The sequence below is a fragment of the Pempheris klunzingeri genome, chromosome 7 (genome assembly GCF_042242105.1).
Source record: "Pempheris klunzingeri isolate RE-2024b chromosome 7, fPemKlu1.hap1, whole genome shotgun sequence".
Lineage (NCBI taxonomy): Eukaryota > Metazoa > Chordata > Actinopteri > Acropomatiformes > Pempheridae > Pempheris > Pempheris klunzingeri.
The window spans coordinates 15,325,793-15,347,066 of NC_092018.1; the positions used below are offsets into that span (position 1 = coordinate 15,325,793).

The following is a 21,274-nucleotide window of genomic DNA, read 5'->3' on the forward strand; positions in this document are numbered from 1 at the left end:
AGGACGGACCAGGTGTGAACTCAGGAAACTTTCAAGTCAGTATTTATGTCACATCACGCCGCCTGGTGAAGCTGTTATCTCTCCCCTCTTCTTATAGTGGCCTGTTCAATGACTCTGTAGTGCAAGTTCAAGCCCCAGCACTGTTCTTCACCCGTTCTCTTCCCCTTTTTGGTGGTGCTTCTGCATGGCCGTTCCTCCAGTTCACGTAGTTCAGAAATAAACAGATCAGGCTTGTGAGCTCAGCAGGTGGGAAAGCACTTAAGGTGTTTCCAGAACAGTCCCAGTGAAACCTCATATTCCTGAACCCCCCACCGCCTGCTGTTTGTGTACCCTCTCCATTGTGGCTGAGCCTTTCATGTGCGCGCTCTGCCCAACCCTCCTCACTTTATATTGTGTTTGCTTCCTGGTGGCTTTGCTTTTTTTGCACGTCGCTGGTACTCTGATAGGAAAGGACTCGAGCCATCAAGGAACCATAAACGGACCACTGTAATTTTGGATACAGCGGTGGCTTCTCAAGAAAACAGGGAAAAGGCCAACTCATTACATTCTAACTCGGAGTGAGAATTTTTTTTGTTTTACAACTGCGTTGAGGTTTTAGTTGAACATTTTAGTCGTCTAGTTTTGCAAAATGCTGCTTTTCTTTTCAGGCAGCTTTTCTCTGTGATAAACATGTGCACTGCTGCAGGAAGCCTTGAATGATGAGTTTTTTTATTCTAGATCCTGTCTCACAGAGTGTGGTTCTCAGTTTTACCAGGCAGAGGTGTCGCAGGGTGGTTCTTGCTGTTTGCAGTACATCAAATCTTGTAAAACAGCAGGCAGAGGATACATATCTGCCCAAGAATCAACCGAGCCCCAGAATGAACTAGGGTGCACCATTGCAGAAGTGTGTTTCAAGAACGTGTATGTAATGAACAAAGCGCTGCTCGGTGTGTCTTCGGTGCCTAACGAGAGTCTACTGGTGCGTACAGAGGATGTGATGAACCGGCCTGATTGCTGTGTGTGTGTGTGGTGCCTATTCAGTGTGAACACCAGTAATATGATCTCCAGATGATGATGCTGAGCCGAGATAAGTGGAGCCAGTACCACAGTGTCCTTGTCTTGTTACACACCATACTTCACAGTGGACACAATCCAGTCCACTGTAGCAGTGCTGCACCAAAGTGGGAAATGGATGATGGGTAATCGTTGAAATTGTCTTGTACCGCAGTAGATTAGAATACGTAACATCTTTAAGATTGTGTTGGAGCATGAAACCCTTCAGGAGAGTGCACCCTTTCTCACTCAACCGGGAGTAAGCCACAAAAATTACAGGCAGTCTATCATTATTTTTATGACACATGAGCGCTCATCTACCAACACCCCCTTTGACATCATTTATTATTGTTTGATATTTTCTCATCTCCCTAGTGACTGCAGCTATATCTGACTGCATGGGTGTGTTTTGGATGCCTAGAATGTTATTTAACTCTGCTCAGGTCAGGGAGAGGCCCGCTATTGCGTTCTTCTTTTTTTATTTTATTCAGTGGGTGTGTGTGTGTCCAGGTAGGAGCCGACCTGTCAGGATATGGCGTGACACACACAGGGTAGCGTCAACAGTAGGCTGCATCACTGACGAGGGCTGTGGAAAGTTCACACCGGGGTATGGCCATCAGCGAGAGGCTTGACAGCTGTGATTCATACCAGGAATATTCCCCCGCAGCCGCAGTGGTTCATCTGAGCGAGGTTGCCTTCGCATCAAAGCTCAGCCAGATATTTCAGCTGAATGTGCTGCGCCTGCTTTGTTCATCAGCCTAGCTAGTTGGAGAGCCAGTGCTTTTTCTCTCCAAATCCAGTGGATTTTGGCCCCAAGTTCAAGCAGAAGACGGTCTCTGTAAAGAACTCTGGTTTTTCAGAGGAGCGATGAAGAGCTGATGTAGGTGGCCATGTTAAGATGACATTTAATTACACAGAGGTTCAGTCAGCCATCTATGTGGTTAATTATATAATACATATTGTAACAACTTGTTTTTCTAAATGTTAAATTCCTGGTGATTCTTTCCTGTGATGCACACATAGTACATATAGCTATGGTGGGGCTATGTATTCTTTCCATCTATTGCTTTTTTTTTCAATATTCAATGGCGATTATAGCCATCAGCATGAGCACTGGCTGCCATAGCTGTGTTGTGGTGACATGCTGATCAAAGTTAATGACTCACGAGGGTGAGTCAACATAATTTTTGCCATACTCGAGTAAATTACACACAGTTTCAGACTTGTGTTAGCAGGTTTCACTCATTCGGCCCAAACGAGCCATAACTGCATATTATGTTAAGCATGCTAAATTGAAGATTGCACATCAGGTGAGGTGAGGCGTCGCTGTGCGTCTACGAGCCTCAGCCTAAATGACAGTAAGGCTCAGCAGCCCTGACCACCAGGGAGTTTTTTAGTCTTATTTCTAGTCAAAGAAAACACAAATACAGTACTGTTTTGAAAACACTGTGCAACATATTTACTATGTGTAGCAGAACCTAAAAAGGCTTCTAAACTTCTTCTGTCAAACAGTAAGTATCCTCAATCAAAAATAATTGACTGACATATTGAATAAAGATGAAACTGTCTTAGACTAGCATTTTGTATCAATAACAATATATTGGTCATATTTGTTTTAGCTTCATCAAAATTGAGAGAATCTATATGTATGTTGTATGTTTTGTTTTTTTTCTTTTTAATCGATCCATCAACTTTGCCCATGAGCACGAAATGTGTTATTGAAAACCTTTTTTCAAATGAAACCCTTGAGGCCCTCTGCATGTTGGGGCAGTGATTCCTGAATCCATCGTTTGAAAAGGCTCGCTCTTCTGCTTCATACCTCCGCTATCTCTCTTGCCTCTAGGGACTATCCCTCAAAGATGTGACAAGTGTCAAAAAACCCTTTACATATGTTGTATGTACATGACGAGCCTTAAACTTCCCCCAGAGAGTGAAAAATGCTGTGGAAACTGAGTCTGAGTCAAGTGACGCCTGAGCTCATTGTGTCCTGCCAGTGGCACCCCTAAATGCACTATCTATGCAGAGTAGCAACAGGAGATTTGAGTCTATACTGAACAACATGAATTCTAATATTTTTGTCAGTCTCAAGCTGCTAATGGCTAAAAAACGGCACAAAACATTCAATTTGTAGATTTTTTCCCCTGGATTTTATTTTTGTTTTATTGGACATTCTTTGTAGGCCATCATGTGCAAATAAAGTTCTACATTGAAACACTGATAAAATATTTGTGGGTTTAGCAGCTCTTTAAAGCAGGGTGATCCACTCAGAGCTGCTCACCTGGCATGAACTGCTTTGATAGATGCTGGTAGGGCATTCACCTGGAAATACAAATATTGAGATGTATTGATGATGCGTTAATCAACTGAATCTTTTCTTGATCAATCATTTTGGTCTATAAAATGTCAGAAAATTGTATAAAACTTGCATTACAATTTCATATAGTCCAAGTTGGTGATACGGACAGACTGTGCGGTGATAAGTCATTAAGTTAATTCTTAAACCATTTGCTTTACGGTCAAATAAAAGCAGTAAATCCTGGGCAGCTGGAGTTTGGGAATGTTTGGTATTTTTGCTAGAAAAATTACTATAGCAATTAATGTGTGATCACAATGGTTGCAGAATATTTTTCTGGCAGTAGATTAATCGCCTTAGCACAATAAAATGGTACAAACACCTTGTAACAAACAGCCTTCTATAGCCTCCAAAATTACCAAAAAGTTCAATCAACACCTCTTAAAAATGTTTAAAACCAAAACAAAGTACAGGATGCAGGATTTATTGCTGTGCTGCTGCATTAGTTTTAGCTTGGTGTCCCTAATTAACTCACAACAAGAAGGTATAAGATAACAACCGATTAAACCTGTCTAGGAAATCTGGATGCTGCCGCTTGTACTCTGTCAAACTTGTCACCTTGCTGTTTCTTGGCATGTAGGAATGCAAGTAAGCCATAAGCCTGTCCATCGTTTGTCTGAGGTGAGAGTATTTCACTCCACCTACAGTACCAGTTTCCATGCTCCTCCTGATGACCCCCTGCTGTGCGGCTGATGCTGAACTGCGAGCCATAGAAATGACTTCATGACTAGAATTCCTCTCATTGTGTCGGGTGTGTTGAATCATAATACCAAATTGGCGCAGCAGCGAGATGTCACCAGAACAGAACTCACCTTTTATGTGTATTGGCAGCTTCCCAATAGTACTTTTGTGCGATGGTGAGGCTTCATCAAACTGTATTCAGCACTTTGTTTTATGTGAGCAGCAGCGCAGTCTTAAAACCCCATCAGTGGTCAATTAAGCACAGCCTGTGAGTGTGCCACTTATCCTCACCACCACTACTTGTTTTGCTTGTCCACTGTTTGTCTACTCTGCCGCATACTTTCCCCCGTCCTTTCACTTTGTCATTATCCACCACTAGTGTTTTTACGATGCTCCCAGTGAACGTTTACACAGAGAATTAGCAGGGTGCTCGGTTGATAATGGGCGCTCCGGAGGAGACGCTGCAGAAGCTCATGGAACTAATTGACACCCCCAATGGCTGGGAAACTTTGGGGCGGCTTCTCCCTGTCATTATTACAACTGCACTTATTTCTGGAGGCCACAGCAATTAAGAGACCCTAATGATGGTGAGCCCTGTAACCCTGCTAATTGGCCCAGACTGTTAATAACTAAGTGGGTCTGCACTGCATGTCCCAAACACTTGTGGAATGTGCGGCCGATGAAGTGGGCCAGTGTTTGGAGGGATTCAGGGGAGTAGTGTGGCTGATGTCCTAGATCCACTTTACTCTGACTTCCAGAAGGTTTCCCTGTTTGCTCCTCATGCTTTAAGAAACCTTTGATAATTGTATTATGCAATGTTTGTAATCATTGACAAGCTTTTATTCATTATATTCATATATTTCTGTCTACACTTTTCTGATATGCAATGCTTTGGCTCAACCTCAACTTTCAAGTATGATGGTAAATTGGATATTAACTCATTAGTAACTGATACAGTTACAGCACATATTCAGAGGTGCAAAAACATAACTAAAGACACTGTCTGATGTTTTGATGCTTCCGTATGACTTTTCGCTGAACTGAAGTGTGCAGGTAAAGTCTTAAATAATAGAAATGATTGCAGCGAAGTTGTCTTGACAAATCCAGCATGGCATCATGTCTCTGTAGAAAGGTACAGACAACTACTAGGTGCATTTAATTGGTTGATGCAAGACGGAGCCTTGTTTGTGCTGAGTTAAGCAACCGATGATGTAAAATAGTTTGGGTGTCAACTCTTTTTTTTTTTCTTGAAGAGAAGTAGTCTATAGTTAAAAAGCTTATGTCATTGTCTATACATGCACCTTTGCTTGTTGTTCTCTTGTAGTTCATTATTATAGATTCTTCCTTCCTGCAACACTCAACACCTCCGCCTTTTTTATCGTGAGATTTCAGTTAAAATGAATGCACATTTTCTCATTGAGATGAGTTTCAGTGACAGACACAGCAGCTGTGTGTGTTTGCATTGTGCAGGTGAGTGTTTATGAACCTGCATGCTAAGCGCTCATCCCATCATCAGTGTACACCACAGATCTCTGTCTCCGCACGCAGTCATACAGCAGGCAAGCTTCACCTGCAGCGACGAGCAGAGTCTGAGGAGTGGCAAATGAATCACAGGTTATCGTCAACTTGAGAAGAACATCCGCATAATTTTGATTCATTAATGTGTGCTCTGGTTGTGGGCCACTAATAATATATAATAAAACATTTTTAGAAGATAGTGTAAATGTTAATTGTCTTACATTGAGTTTGGCCGATAATGTGGGTGCTCAGTGACAGTGGTGGAAATTATCCTCTTAGATTACCCTTTTGTTCCTTGCTGATAAGAACATTATTTATCTTGTCATGCTGTTCGTGTCAACAGTGTTCACACTGATAATTCGAGGAGTTGACTGAAATCCCCAAACACAATCCCAAAACATGTGGGTGTTTGATAATAGTCAAGCAACATGAAGCTGGAGCCAATAATCCTTGCTAGGTCAACAGAGATATCTTTGCTCTAGCACATAGTATTGTCTCATGGATCCTCATTTTTGTACATATACTAGGGCTGTAACTGATTATTTTGGGTAATCTGTAGATCAGTCTCTTGATTAGTTGCTTGATCCAGACTGTGTGTCTGGGGGGGTTTGATGATTGGTGTTTCCCAAAGTTCAAGGCGATGTCCTCAAATATCTTGTTTTGTCCACAACCCAATGATATGCAATTTACTGTCCTAGAGAACTAAAGACACCAGAAAATATTCATTGACAAACTGAAATCAGAAATGTTGGACTTTATTCAATCTTTATTCAATTTGATTTAATCATTATCAAAATAGTTGGCAAGTCCCAGTTAGTTGGATTAATTTGCAGATGGTTTCACAGACAAGTGCTGAAAGTCTACCTGTCACACACTTGAGCGTCCGCGCTGTCATCACCAATTATAATTTTGCAGCAGGTTGTATTTTGAAAGCTCAATCCTCACCTCAATTAAAGATCTACATCTGGGGATCTGATACTTGTCTGTCCTGTCATGTAGATTTGAATTAACAAAGGCTTAACAAAATCTTGAGCCTTAACACATAGTCAGTGCTGACTGTCAAACCCAAACTATTGTTCAGGTGAATTAAGACGTCCCATATGGAGAAGCTCAGCCAAAAGGCACGTGGAAGATGTTGGAATATGGTTTGTTCTTCCCTGATATCCCATTAATGCCATCATCTGCTACAGAACAATCAAGACTTCTCACATGGTTTTACTATACATCCACGTCTTCAACACTAGATTTATATTCGATTCCCTAATTCACAACAGACTTTGTGGAAAGTAAAATTTCGTGCAAACCCTAACCATACAAATATAAAATATCCACTGAAGACCTACAGATTTACAACTGAATTGTCACGCGTTTATTTATACGGCCCCTTCTTATAAACATGTCTTAAAGGGCTAACACACACGTCACATCATGCTACACCACTGCACAGTGTATTTATATCCATTAAACACAAAGGTCACAGTGGAACACAACGAGATGTTTAGCTCCCTGAACACTGCTCGCTCAGCTTTCTGTTTGCGTTTGTTTTCTTGAAAGAGCATTTGGATTTAATGAAACTCCTTGGCTTTGCAGGCACTTTAGCAATGTTAGTCATGTGTCTTTGGTTTCAGATTCTTCCCATTCCTATTTGATGTGGTTACACAATTCATGTCAAGGCAACTTAGGCCAGTTGAAGTGAAGCCTTGCCAGAGATGAAAGGCGGCTTATGCAAATGTTCACTGTCTTCACCTGTTGATTTAATATCAAGTCTGGCCAGCAGAAGCACTTGACTCCGATGAAAACATTCATCCATGTACACGTTTGTGTCCCACTTGTTCCTCACACTCAACCTCATGTTCACTGCATCTCTCTGTTTTTTTCCTTCTTTTTGTTTCAGAGTTTTGACAAGCGTGTGTGCTGACCGGATCACTAAATGGCGCTGACGGTGAACCTTATTGGCCCTTCACCATGGGGCTTCAGAATATTTGGAGGAAGGGACTTCAAGAAGGCCATAACTGTATCAAAGGTACTCGTCAGCAGCTGCCATGCTGCTGAACCTCGTCACACCGTATCAAACCATATCCTCTGTTTTTGTGAAAGCACAGCTTGTAATGGCATGTCATGCAAAGTCAACTTCCTCCTCACTATGTCTCTTTTCTTGTCTTTGTTTGTGTCCATGGGCTGCTTCGTACCTATTTCCTTGACTACTGAGCTCGTTAGAAAAGAATGGAAGTAGATTACATTAGAAGGAAACCACTGATTACAGTTACAGTGGAAGTTGAGGTGGGAGGTGATGGGTTCCTGATCCCAGAGTGCAGTGTGTGAGTGAGAGTTTGTTTCTGTTGTATTTCAGTGCTAACGTGCATGCATTACCACTTGCATCAGTAAATTTGTACCTTAGCACGTGCATGTTGTTTTTACAGACCATGTTTTCCCAGTCAGTGTTAAAAAAATAAAAAATAAAAATAAAATAAGGGGAAGATGGAACAGAAGAAGCGGAAACATTACCACTGTAAGCAGACAGCACGCAGTAAACACCACCAGGAAACCTCTCACAGACTAACCTCTGCATGCCAGCGACACGCACTTCTGCCTACTGCACATCCCGGTCCGACATCACCGCCTCAGCCTGGACTTTTTTCCCATGAGACTTCCACAGTTGCTCCTCAGACCATAAAGGATAAATTATGGAAAAACCACGGCAGGGAACTGCTTCTTTACACAGACTCCGAAACATATATTGTTTGCCCCCTCTCGACAACTTATGCTAGAAGAGGTGGTCTTCTCATGATTAATGGGCTTTAAGTCTGATTTTGTTACTGCTGTCCAGTAAACAACACCAGCATGTTGGCCTGTCTCAAATATCAAACGGGGTCTCTGAAGTGACAGGGATTCCTGCTGAGGGAGAAATTTCACCACTGAAACGGGATTGTGAAGACCACTTTGAGAAACAGCTTGTCTGCCCCCACCCGCCCCCCTCCCAGCAGTTCAACAGCCATAGGGTTGGACCATCTTAAGTGTTTGGCTCTTGGCACAGAGACGTCATGGATGCCCTCTTTTATTCCTGTTGGCCTGAAAGATGGCTTACCCCAGATTCACTCGGGCACAGACCCTAGAAAAGAACCCCCAACTGGTTTTAGTTTATGTGAAACCAGGCGTGTCCTGATAGGAAAAGGCACGCACTATTGTGGGTCACCACAGCAACGCTTAATTGCCTCTCGAGTGGACCCAACAGACCTGGCACCTCTGCCCTCTTGCCTGGCTAAACTGACAAACAGGCATTGTCTTTGCATCTATTTTTCCTCCAGAGATGTAAGAATGAGACTTTCATCTTCTGTGACTGACTCTATACTTATTTTGTCATACATTATTTTTTTCATTGTTTTATTGCCACTCTGTTTTTAATTGTGAGGCAAGCACTGTTTGTGGAAAGTGTCATTCTTCTCTCTATAGTTTAAGCAATTGCAACACTAATCTCCACATTTTGCCTTGTTGTTTTACTAAACCTGGCTGTGTATGACTGGGACACGGGAGTCAAGCTGAAAGCGATGGCTAGGACATTCGGTTTTGGCCCATTAGTGTGGAATTCCCTTTAATGTGGTGGTATAGCATTGGCTTTGAAATGCAGTCAGGCTGGTTGCAAAGGTCAAGCCCAGTCAAACCATCAAGTAATATCACACTAATGACTTCTCCCTGAGGGTGTCATGAATCTGTCCGCTGTTGACATTCCATGTGTGTGAATCTCTGTGGCGTCTGTCGCTATTTGCTACAAGTATTATGAGCTGTAGAGAGAGACTGCTGGATTACGAGTGTGGCAAAAGTGTGAAGCAACTCGTCAGCACCTTTTCTCATGTCATTGTCTTTGCTCATTTGTTGATGCTGAACGTCAGCTGACAAATGGTCTAAACATTCATATGATACAGAGCTGTCTGTGCTTACCAGATGGTAGCATCCATAAAGTGTTACGTTCAGGGCAGGACCTGGGGCCAGTACGACCTAACTGGTGCTCATTCTTCTCCTCGACAGGTCAATGGGGGCAGTAAGGCAGAGCAGGCAGACCTGCAACCTGGTGACATTATCTTGGAGATCAACGGGGAAAACACGGCTGACATGCTGAACGTGGAGGCCCAGAACAAGATCAAGAACTCAAAGACCCAGCTGCAGCTGCTGGTGGAGAGGTATGCTGGCATGCAGATCTGCTGTTGAAACAAGCAAGGCTGGGCAAAATCTTCCATCAGGGTATATGTAATTCTATATTACAACACAGTAACTGTTCTGTTAATTCAATTAAGAAATGATTTGAAATGACCATGCTGTACTTCATGGACATTTTAGTATTCTACTCTTATTTGGAACTTCCAAATACAAACAGTGCGTTAAAGACAAAGGACTCAAAACAGATCAACATTTCTATCATATCACCCAACTGTAGAAATGAATATTCCTGCCATAACAACTTGTAGTTTTTATACTGTGCATTTGTGTATGTTGGACTCTAAACATAACACACATACTTCTGCAGTGTAGTTCCCCTCATGAGCATCTTGCACGCTGCTGTTTGTGCCAAGACCGCAGTCGCCTCAGCTTCCATCTTTCTTTGCACCGTTTTTTAACTTTATCATGCAAGCATTGTACAAACAAAAACAAGTGATTGTAATCAGGGGAAATGCCAGCATGTATGAGAGCCACACTGTTCCCTTTCCTGGTCCTTCGTAATAAACCTTGTTTTTAGATTTGGCAAGACCTTGTTTGGATGACAGGGAGTTGGCTACCAAAAAGGTTTTCCTTTGAGCCAGGACTGCTCTTGGCTGGCATTTTGATTAAAGGTCCTCCCTAAATTCTCATTTCGTGTGGCCCCCCTTCTCCCCTTTTTTTTATTTTTATTTATTTTTTTATTCAGTCTTTAGTCACATAAACATACACACACACTCTCATGCACGTGTGCTTTCACATACTTCCTCCTTGGATGTCCTACATCCATGTGAGTGAATTTTTCCCCACTGACCTCATGTCTCCCACTGAGCCAGGAACAACACCATTACTCCTCGCCTGCCCAGGACAATGCCACTGTGTAGTTCTGCCATGTCTTTAATCCCACTCTGTTAACCATCAGTGGTTTTCAGCACTAAGACTTTTGTGCACCTCACAGGCTCCTGTCTTAATGCCACTTATCAAGCTTATTACCTGTTTGAAATGTATTCAGAAGAGCTCTCAAGATGTCTTGTAATTGAGTAGCACACATCAGTGGTGTTTGTTTCCTCTTTGCTTAGATGAGATCGCTCCCTATGTACAGCTCAGCATCTGGTTGGCAGTTTACGTGCATGAAAGCAGCAGTGATGTTGACACTGGCCGTCCTCACACAGATTGTATTGTCCACTGGGAGAAGCTGGCATCAGCCCATCCTCAGAATAGAGGAGTGTTGCTTTTAAGGATGTCTGCTGCTGTTTACGGAGGCAGTGGTTTATTGTTTGTGCATCCAGTGACATGTTCATCCCAGACGTTGCTATTTACATGACAAAGCAACCACGCCATCACTGTCTTGGCATTGACCCTTTTTAGTCAGGTTTTGTTACAGCTTCTTGTTTGGACTTCATTGTTCATTGATGCCTTGCAGCCGACGTCATATTGACCAAAGCATTTGTGTCTTTGTGATCCTGTTGCTCTGTCTAATGGAGTTGGCCATCAGAGCAGTTTTATTACACTGCTATACTGGTATTGTAGAATAGTTTTTCTTCTTTGATAATGAGATGCTGTGATATATATGTGTGCATCCAGCAGCTAGCATAAGTCATTCATCTAATTTGATCACCAAAGATTCATTACGCTTGCTGTGGAAGTGCTGACAACAACAACCAACACCATATGAACTTGACTGCATTACTTTGAGTTATGATTGACTGGTAAAGCAGCAGGTCTATGAATCAAACCTCAATAGGAATGTCGAGTAAGGTGAATTTTATTTATTTAGCTCCAAATCACAAATGTGCCGGTGAGGGCTTATCATTTTAACACCCTCTATCCTCAGACAGAGTAACAAAAGTCAGGGAATATCTGGTCAGATTCACATTTTTGTTTCCTTTCAATCATATATTTTTCTACAAATTCCTGTATATACAAATTCCTGTATATAATAGATATTGAAGAAAAGTATCACTTTGGCAATTACATCACTAAAACCTGGAATCATTTGAGGAATTTTGATACTAGTGCTTGTATGATAACCATGTCCTATAAAGACGTGGTTTGCCGCATCCTAACTACTGGTCACAGCTTGAAGTGTGTACCTCTTTTTTGCCTCCTGTGGATTGATTTGAAGCTTCTTTATATTTCTCTTCTCAGAATAGAGAGGTCCTCTTACAACATTTGGAGAATCCGCCTCAGGCAGGTTAACTACAGGTCCTCTAGATGACAGCTGTGAACAGCTAGAGTCAGCAAAAAGTTTCAAGTGCTGATTTATGCCAGTTTTGCCTCCCTGTGGTATAAAGTCACAGTTACCATTTTCACCAGAGGCAAATTCTTCTTCTTTTAAGGAGACCTGTAACTCAAGGTCATCTGTTAGACACTGATCTGATCACTGACCTAAAATACATCTCATTATCTAAAGACCACGACTTCCTCTGGTGCTCTGAACACTGTAGAAAGGGAAAGTTTAAAGACAAGCGCTGCAGTTCCTAATTCAAAGCAACGAGTTTTTCAGGCCTGCCACATTAATATTCCTCCTATGGGAAGAAATGTCTCACGACTGCTGTATCAGTTTTCGTCTTGTTGCCATCTCTCTCTTGTACTCAGTATCTGGAGCCCAGGCCACGAGAGGTGTGTTTCTGGGTGATTTACCACAGGCATCCAAGCCTTCCTGTGTGCCTCATTACCCCAGGCTCAACCAAAAGCCAGTCAGCCTCTGGCCCTGCAGCCAGGGGGGCACTGTGTGTTTGCATTGGCGCTCATACTGCCCATATTTTCCCCTCCAAATTCAATGATGGAATTGCATACAGAATGTGTTTTCTATTTAAGAAAGTAAAACAAAAGTGACTAGTTGGAAAGACGAGATCCACTGGGAGACTATTTTCAAAAGGGGGACAGAGTCTGCAGTACTCGTCTTCTGCAGTAATCCCTGGGATTCATGGGAACATAACAACGAATGCTTGCCAGGACAATAGCAAAAGGGATCTCAAAAAGCTTCAAATGAAGTTCACTTAGACTTACAACCCTTTTGAGAATGGATTATTTTTCTTTCACTCAGCAATTTCTTTGCAAGTTCTTGAACACATTACAAATGTTTTAGTACATCAACTTGTCCAGAATGTCACTCAGGCCAGTTTTAAACACTGTGCTTATTTATTTAACATGAACTTCCTCACTGTGTTAGTTCAGTATTATCGGTGTTGACAGTCGGATGATCTCTGTGGTTTTTCTTCCTTTCAAGACCTGAACCTCCCAGCCCTGGACAGACCAACGGCATCAGCACCCCTGAGCAGCTTACTGGACGTTTCCAGGTCAGTGCTGCAGCTCCACAGGAGCTTCAATCTGTCTACACGTTGTCTTGATTGCTGGACATCCAATGGCTCATTGATGTCCCGAGCTGCATTCTCCATATTTCATAGCCTGTTTTATTTGGATAATCTGGTGTTTTGAGTATATCGTATGCTGCTCCATTTCTACTAATGCATACAAGCAATACAAGCCATTTTGGTGAATTAGTACTTGTTATTATGTTTTATGGACATGGTGAGTCCAAAAGCACCACCTACAATACATTGCAATACTGAATACAAAGTCTTGTAGACCCATTTGAGGATACAACATTTACTTGTGCGTACTTGTGTGTGCTGACATTCTCACAAGTGTCCATTATGCTCCAAGTGTTCAAATGTAGCTGTGAAGATCAAGTTACGTCCAACAGATACTGATGCGATAATGATGTGATGTTTTGTAGGAGTCAGTAATCGTAAGTCGAGATGAAAATCAGAACTACAGAGAGTACACCACACAGTACTCCAGCCCTGCATCTCTGTCTCCTGGACCTTATTCCCCGGATCCTCCTGCTAGTCCCGACGGGAAAAGGGAGAGGCTGACACCCACCAACAAGAGGTAGCTCACTTGACCTGCTGTATCTGACATCAGCATTGCAATGTTCAAGCCTGCCAACAAATCTTTGTATTTTTTATTTTTTGCATATCTGATAGAAATCTATTGCGCTAATTGACTGCAATACACATTTGATGAAAAGAAGGTTCCTGAGGAAGATGCTATGTTCCTCTTATGTCACAAAATGAATTGAAATTAAATTAAATTCATTTTAAATGAAAATAAGAATTTTGCAGTGTGAAGAATCCACTCTGGACCACAAAGTTTGGAATTTACATGGGGAAAAAAATGCCAAAACAAAAAGCATTAGAGGAAATCTAATATTGGCTTGTAGGAATTGTTGTTGTCGGACTGATGCTAAACCCTCAGCCAGCTTGTTTCCTCGTTTGTGGTGTTACTGTGCTACCAATGTTGTAACAAAAGCAAAGGATTCAAGTGTCTGAAGTCACACACATACTATCTGGTTACTTGTAAATTATAGGTTGGACAATCGGCCCAAAAGATTACACTTAAAAGAAATTCTTTCAACGTGAGCAGAGTCTAAGACAAAGTCTTGGGACATTTTAGAGCTTGACATTTCAGATTGACAGTTGATTCTTTTTTCAGAAACCTGCTCATTCACTGCTTAAATAGGCTTATATCTGGACAAAAGGTTGCAGCAAGTGCTCTCTTGACTCCACAACAGGCCCAGATTCAATAGGTATGGGAGTAACAGACAGAAAGTGGAGCCATGGGATTGTACTGTAGTAACAAAGGATATGCACAGGATATCACATTCCACCGTTTGCATTCACTTTAACAAAAGACAGAATGTGGAACATTCACCATGCTCTTTCTAAGCGTTTGTTGACTCTCCTGGACAATTTTTCTGTAGGCCACAATATAATTTAAAAAAAAAAAAGATGTTCTCCATCCTCTGGACTGATGAAGCTTCCTGCCCTGCACTCACTTGACTTCCATCTTGTCAATAATATAATTAGAATTCTTAGTATTATGATATTGTTCTTCCACCATCATATTATGTACAGACACTCAGATTTCAATTGTCAGTAAAACTGTGCAGTACATTCATACAATTTGGGGATTTCTTTTTTGTTTTGTTTCCATTGAAACCTTCCACCTAAAACCATGTGGAACCTGCAGGACTAGACTATGGTGAAGGTGTTCCACAGTAGCATACAAGGATAACTAGTCGACCAGATGACGATTTATTTATCCTCATGTTGCCGTTTCATTGACTCTCTCTTGTCTTCATGTGACAGTATCCAGCTGCGCTCATGGTCTCCAGAAGAGAGGAGTCAGCGGCTGTCCAGACCACTGTCACAGGTTGGTTCCTGCTTTTTCTTTAAACCAGACAAATTCTCTATTTTTGTCTTTATACATGCCACTTTACAGCTTTCTGAGATGAGCAGTCAAGAGGTCACTGTTTGTTTAGTCAGTTGTCCAACTGTCTTTTAATTAGATATGGACAACTGGTTGTTAGTGAGTGTTTCTTATCAGAAACAAGAGTGAGTTTGTTTTGCTGAATTTGCACCATGACTGTTGTAAAAAAAAAACCCAAAAAAAACTCATACTTTAGATGATGATGATATCATGATTTCCTGAGCATCATGGCGCATACATAGGTTTTGGATCCTGGACTAGTACATAAACTGGACAAACACATGCAGATGCCTAGATAAATGGCCAAACTGTCCTTCATCTGTAGCTGCAATTGACTTGGTCCATGCAGCTGAAGGGTTTTGTCTTCCTGTCTGTAGATCTGTGATAGGAGTTTATTTTGACTGCTCGTCTGTAAGAATAACACATTTGAATTCCTGGCCTTTCCTCTGGAGTTGTTACTCAGTAATGCCACAGACGATGCCCTACGAAGGGTTAGTGGACTGGAGTGTACTGTATGTGGGCTTCACAGTAAAGGCAGGATACAGAGAGTTTGACATTTTTATAGCAGGGAGTGTATAAACTTCAAAGGTCAGTCTTTTGAAAATATCTGACATTAAGCTGAACAACAGTCTTGAGCTGTTCCATTCAGAGCCTGCTCCAAGAAAAAAAATGATTACTTTCAGTCAAAACAATGGCCTTAACCTTTAGTTGTCTGAATGGAGACCCATTAGTCTCAGTAAGCAGTAAAATATGGGAAGTGGTAAAATACAGACTTGGGGTTATCATGAGCCTGCAGCTAAACTATGCTGTGCTTATTTACCATTCCAGCAACAAAACCAAGAAAGGGGACTCGGGCGTCTGGAAAGACTTCAGTGAGTTAAAGAGAGAAAATGTTGTGGGAAAGTTCATCATGAGCTATTTCAGCTATGCCTACATGCTTAGTCTCAAGCATGGGTCCCACTGATAGCACATGTGAGATGACACAAGAGGAAAAAACAGGCAAGACCTTTTGTTAAGGCACATGGATTCCAGCCATTTTTATAACCCTGGACATTACATAAAGTTAGATAAATATGCAGAGGTTTGAACTTCAGAACAGCCAAGCGTTCCTTCGAAGGGGCCTCTGGCTGAGAAGGTCCATTTTTAAAATTTCTTTTCGAGTTTGGAATTCTTGTTGTTGTTTTTGTGTTAAATGGGATTCAGATGCACTGTCACTCACAGCAGTGTCCATTCTCAGAGACTGGCGGCTTACGTAGTTTGAGTAGTTTTCATCTCTTTCACGCTGGGAGGAAGATGAACTAGTCTAGCCATGATGTAACTGGGGTCCAAGTGGCTCTCTTTAGGATCTTGTCATTTTTGACCAGCCTTTATCGAGTTAAATGCTGCAGTCATGACTGCTGAAATGAAATCTGGTCCCAGCAAAATATAGTCTTTAGGAATGCAAGACCAGAGTCGCTCCTTAATAACTAATTTGATGTGAGTGCAAAGCCACATAGCCTGTTGTCTCCTTCCAAGTTGTTTTAGGGCAGGGAGGATGTGCATGATGTCTGTGTGTGCAGACATGAATCAGCTCTCTGACCAGCTTGCTTTTTAGTCAGATTGAACTGACATAAGTGTGATATGTGATGTTCATTTGGAATGACGCCCCAGGCTGGACTGGAGATGATGAAGTCGTCTCGTGTCAAGTCCGCATGTTTGGAAGTGAATTAGCTTTTCTGTGCTCTGGATCCCCCTGGCTAAAACGTAATTAACCACGGTCATCCTGTTCATCTCTCTGCTTAGATCAACCATTTCAAATTCCGATTGTGAGTGTCAGAGTGGTACTCCCCTGATTTTAATGTGAAGATTGCTTGCCATAAAGAGCGCTACTCAGCCTGTGGAAATGGTTGTAAGATATTATACAACCATTTTATCTGTGGTGCTGGACGGAGCTCTTAAAGTCTGATAATGTTGTCTGGGCTTTTTGGAATTGGACTTGAGCCTTCAAATTAAACAGGAAGTGTTAGTTACAAACTTGGAGTTGAGCTTGATAGACATGGGCATTTACCAGGCAGAGAGGATCTCACGTTTTAGGTTTATCACTGTATTATTTCTCATTGAAAGCATTGTAATTCTCTGTTAACATACAATACAGATGCTGACGTTTTCAGCATCAATCCAAGCCACATCCAGAAACCCACTGCGGAGTTACAGTGAGGCTGTGGCCAGCAAACCATGGCGGTGCAAACTTCCGTATTGGCCTACCAAAAAACACATTAGGAGCTGTGTTGTGGCTAAGAGCTCCATCAGCGAGCCCTTAGGAATGAACACACTCCTGTCATAGCTGTCCGTCTGACAGCCCTGCATGTTTGTGGTATTTATGGAGTCGCCCATTCTCCATACCATTTTTAAATTCACCCTTTTCTCTTATTTTCCCAAAGTTGGAATATGTACTGTCTTGTTTCCTCTGGGAGACATTGCATTCCTTCTGTCTCCCTCTACTGCAATATCAACTTGGTCTTTTTTGGCTTTATCGGGCTTCTATTAACTGTTCATTGAGCATCTGTGAATAAATATAAGCTATATGTTTTGAGAAGACTTTTTAATTTGAGATGTTTAATCACAGCTTTGTACTCGCATGTCAACTAATTTTGGTCTTGAAGCTGATTTGGATTGCTTGCTCTGTTTTGCTTCATGCCTGACAGCCTCAGTGTTTACCATCATCCTGCCTAGTGGATGAGAGTTTTGGGTTTTGGCTGACCCCTTCCTCCTAGGGATGTCTACCCTGGTTTTAAAGTAGTGACGAGCCTCCCACCGCAGTGCTGTGATTAGTGAGTGGAGTTCTTTCAGAGCGCTCTGTGGGGAAAAAACTGGGAAGAGGCCTGCCATGGGCACACTATGCATTATGCTGCTCGGGCTGGCAGGAACACAGCAGCCCAATGAGTGCTAAGATGTGGAGTCTCCGTGACAAGGGCCTCTGTCCTGCCTGAGAGGTGCAGAGTGCTGCTGTATCAGGTGATCAGCGTCTCTGAAAAGCTCCTAAAAGGCTTTTCCACCCCTGTTTTGGCTCCCTGAGTGAGGAGAGTGGGATGCGCAACAGGATCCCCCATTTTCCAGGGTGTTGGATATCCTGAGAAAAAGCCTGTGTACAATAGTGGCTGTGATGGCAGGGGCCGTGGAAGGCTGGTGCTGCTTTTTTCCCTCGCGTCACAAGGCCTGTCGTTGTGCAGTGGGAGCTGGAGGAGACGGGGGTCGGGGTGGAGCGGAGTGGACACCAGGGAGCCCGCTGACATTCCCAAACTGTACTTAAGCCATCAGACCACTCTGCTTGGCCCAGAGGCCGCTCAAACACAGCAATGTCCTTTGTGCCTCATCACGGAGTCCCAAGCCGCCTGCAGCACCCCACACAACACAAGATTAGAATTGCATGTTTAAAAATGAACACTGCTCTTCATTACTTTCATATACAGAAGCCTTTGATTTATATGCTCTTCGTCCACACTGGTGAATGTTGTCCTTTTCTACACACTTTTACATTGCTTTGCACGTGTAGTGTCTATTGGATTCATTTCTGGTTGAGTGTTTGTTTTTTTTCCCCTAGGGACAAAAATGTGTGCAGTGACCTTTACATTTGGCCATGTGAATGAATGTTTTTCAGGAAAGCTATACAGTACGTCTTGATCAAGCTCTAAACAGTAATGTGTTGAATAATGAAAGTTTAATCAAGAGGTGTGGGTTCAAGTCCTCGTAGCAGGAAGCACTCATCCTGCTGTCGTCTCCTGAACCAACAGTCCCAGACAGCTTACCCTGACCTCGGACCTTAAGAGGAAAGACGAACGCAAAGAAAACTGTAAACTGAGATTTAAAATGCGTTGCTATAGACGTGTTGGAAAACGCTGCAGGAATGAGTGAGTAAAGCTAATTCCATGCCTGATACTGAAGTGGCATTGACGTACTTTATTAGGTGTAGCTTTGTTTTGTCATGCCATAATGTGAATGGCTGTGTTCATCGACTTTAATATCTACCAACCACCATGACAAAATGAGCATCCTAGATTCCTGGAAGCCAGGCGTGAGATTGTATCTAAACTGGCCGGTCATCGTCATGATTCAGAGCATCTGTGTATATCATCAAGAAATGACCACAACAGGATCTCTGTTGCGATGAGCAGGGCCAAAACCAAACTGCTTTGACCCATCACTGGGCCATTAAGGCCAGGCTCCATGTCTGGGTTTGCAGTTGCTGCACTTTGAGGTTCCTGAGGGTTGCCTTAGTGGGTTGCCTGAGCCTGTGCTGGGATCGGGTGGTTGTTTTATAAATATCCCTCCTAGTGAAGGATGGCCAGCTCCTGCAGGGTGACACTCAGAGCTGGCCTTGTGCAGACCAAACTTTTTCTCTTTATGCTAAATTGGGTGGCGTGGCCTTGGCTGTTTGACATGTGTCACTAAGCTCTTTATCCAGAGGGCAGGGTAAGTATCCATCCATACGTCCTCTATCCCATTCATGTCTCCATCCACCATTCTCCTCACAGAAGGCCAGCCTGCACGCCAGCAGCTGGCTTTGTCCTGCTCTATTCTGGAGGTTGTGGTGGACTGGAGTGCAAAGCTGCGGTCATCGCTTTGGACCAGAAATGGAGACTTGCCTCTTTTTTTTTTTTTTTTCTTAAATGGAGTCAAAATGTGAAACATCGTATTGCGTGCACACTGTTGGTTAAAGATGGAAGTTATTAGAAAGTCTTTATGTTCAAGACTGGAGACTTGTAGAGTTAAATGCTCCTCACCTGGAGTGGCTTCTCAACCAGCATTAAATGCAGACATGCATTTCTTCTCCTTGACGATGACCGCTTGGAATGATGTACTATTTCAGGTCTGACATGAGTGGGGCTGTTGTTTGGTTTGGCGGGCCGCTGCTGTACTAAGCCCAGCCAGTGTCCGGGGGGGGTGGGGCGAGTTGTGTGGTGCGGTGCTGGCTGTAGTCACAGTGGAGGGATGTTTTCTTCTTCTTCTTCTTTGCACAGTGAGCTCTGTGACTGGACAGTGTGAGGTCTTTTCACGTGGACTCATAGCCGTTAAGCTTGGGGTCTATTGTGACCAGTGCGCGGGCAGCATGCCTCTCCTCATCCCTTCTGATTGATCAGCACGCCTGTTTTTCTTTCCCCTGGAGTGGAAAAGCAAACTGGGGCACTTTTGATTCCCCATGCTTTCCAGGCCCCCGGGTGCACTCATGGGGACACTCAGCCCAGTAGGTTTTATGGGGAAATGTTGGCTGGGAGAGATGGGCCTTTTTACTCGTTGGTGCTGTTTACGAAGGTGGTTGAGCGGTATGTCAACATTCCAAAAGTTGTTGTCAAGGGAACGACGTGTATAACTGCCCTTCAGTGTATTCATGCCAGCAAAAACAGACATGTCAGCATATATTGCCCCAGTTTTACACAGAACAACACCTACGTTTTGGGGTAATCGTCACTATGGCTGCATTTGTTGGTAATAAATCATAATAGTTAAGCTGGTAAAATGACATCTGCAGTTAACACTGCAGAATAATTCTACTGCACTGAGACACTATGAATGCATGTCCTGCTGACATTTTAGATTTATGCTTTAGCCATTCATGGAAATTCCTGTAGAAATATGAGTATTAGGTTTTACTCCATCATATTGCGTTATAAGTCCTAGGACTGTACTTTGCTGTTATACAGCAGAGTTCCTGTACCTCTGTGTGAAACATACCAGATGGCTTCTGTCTATATACTGCACTTTCAATGCTGTCTCATTAACCAGTAGAGCTCTATCAGCATTACAGTGGGCTTGTTTTCACTGATTAACTGTTAAAAGTGGCACTATATTGAGGCCCCCAGCGTGACATCTTTGCTCATCGCACTTGGCTTAAATTCATCTTCTTTTGATTGTTACAGTCCTTTTTGTGATGCATATGAAAAGAGGCATAAATTAAAAGTATCATGAAGTCCAGCAATTTTAGTCCAACCATAATGAACTCCAGATGTCTAATGGGCTTGATATGCTGCTCCAGTCGCAGTCTTGTGGGGAATTTAATAGGAATGAAAAATGTGTTGCTTGTAGCACCCTTCGTGGATAAATAAACACTCAGACTCGGATTCATTCCTCATTGTGTGTCTGATTTTTGATGGCCATGTGGGTTAGTGCCTCCCTCAGACCACCTACAGTACGATCACATGAGACTGCTTTGGCTTGGCTCGAGGGTCTCAAAGTATTCACTGTGCCATT

At 42.7% G+C, this 21,274-nt stretch overlaps 2 protein-coding genes across 3 annotated transcripts in view; one reads left to right on the forward strand and one right to left on the reverse strand.

Annotated features, from left to right (window-relative positions):
- Positions 1 to 21,274, reverse strand: part of adrb3a (adrenoceptor beta 3a) — a 132,750-nt gene that overhangs the window by 7,611 nt on the left and 103,865 nt on the right. The window lies entirely within an intron of this gene.
- Positions 1 to 21,274, forward strand: part of pdlim2 (PDZ and LIM domain 2 (mystique)) — a 33,066-nt gene that overhangs the window by 598 nt on the left and 11,194 nt on the right. For both annotated transcript variants that reach the window (XM_070833912.1, XM_070833913.1), the window contains exons 2-6: positions 7,479 to 7,607; positions 9,608 to 9,759; positions 13,005 to 13,074; positions 13,515 to 13,669; positions 14,929 to 14,992. In XM_070833912.1, the coding sequence (XP_070690013.1) occupies positions 7,515 to 7,607; positions 9,608 to 9,759; positions 13,005 to 13,074; positions 13,515 to 13,669; positions 14,929 to 14,992 (534 nt within the window). In that variant the 5' untranslated portion in view covers positions 7,479 to 7,514. The remainder of the gene's footprint in view (positions 1 to 7,478; positions 7,608 to 9,607; positions 9,760 to 13,004; positions 13,075 to 13,514; positions 13,670 to 14,928; positions 14,993 to 21,274) is intronic.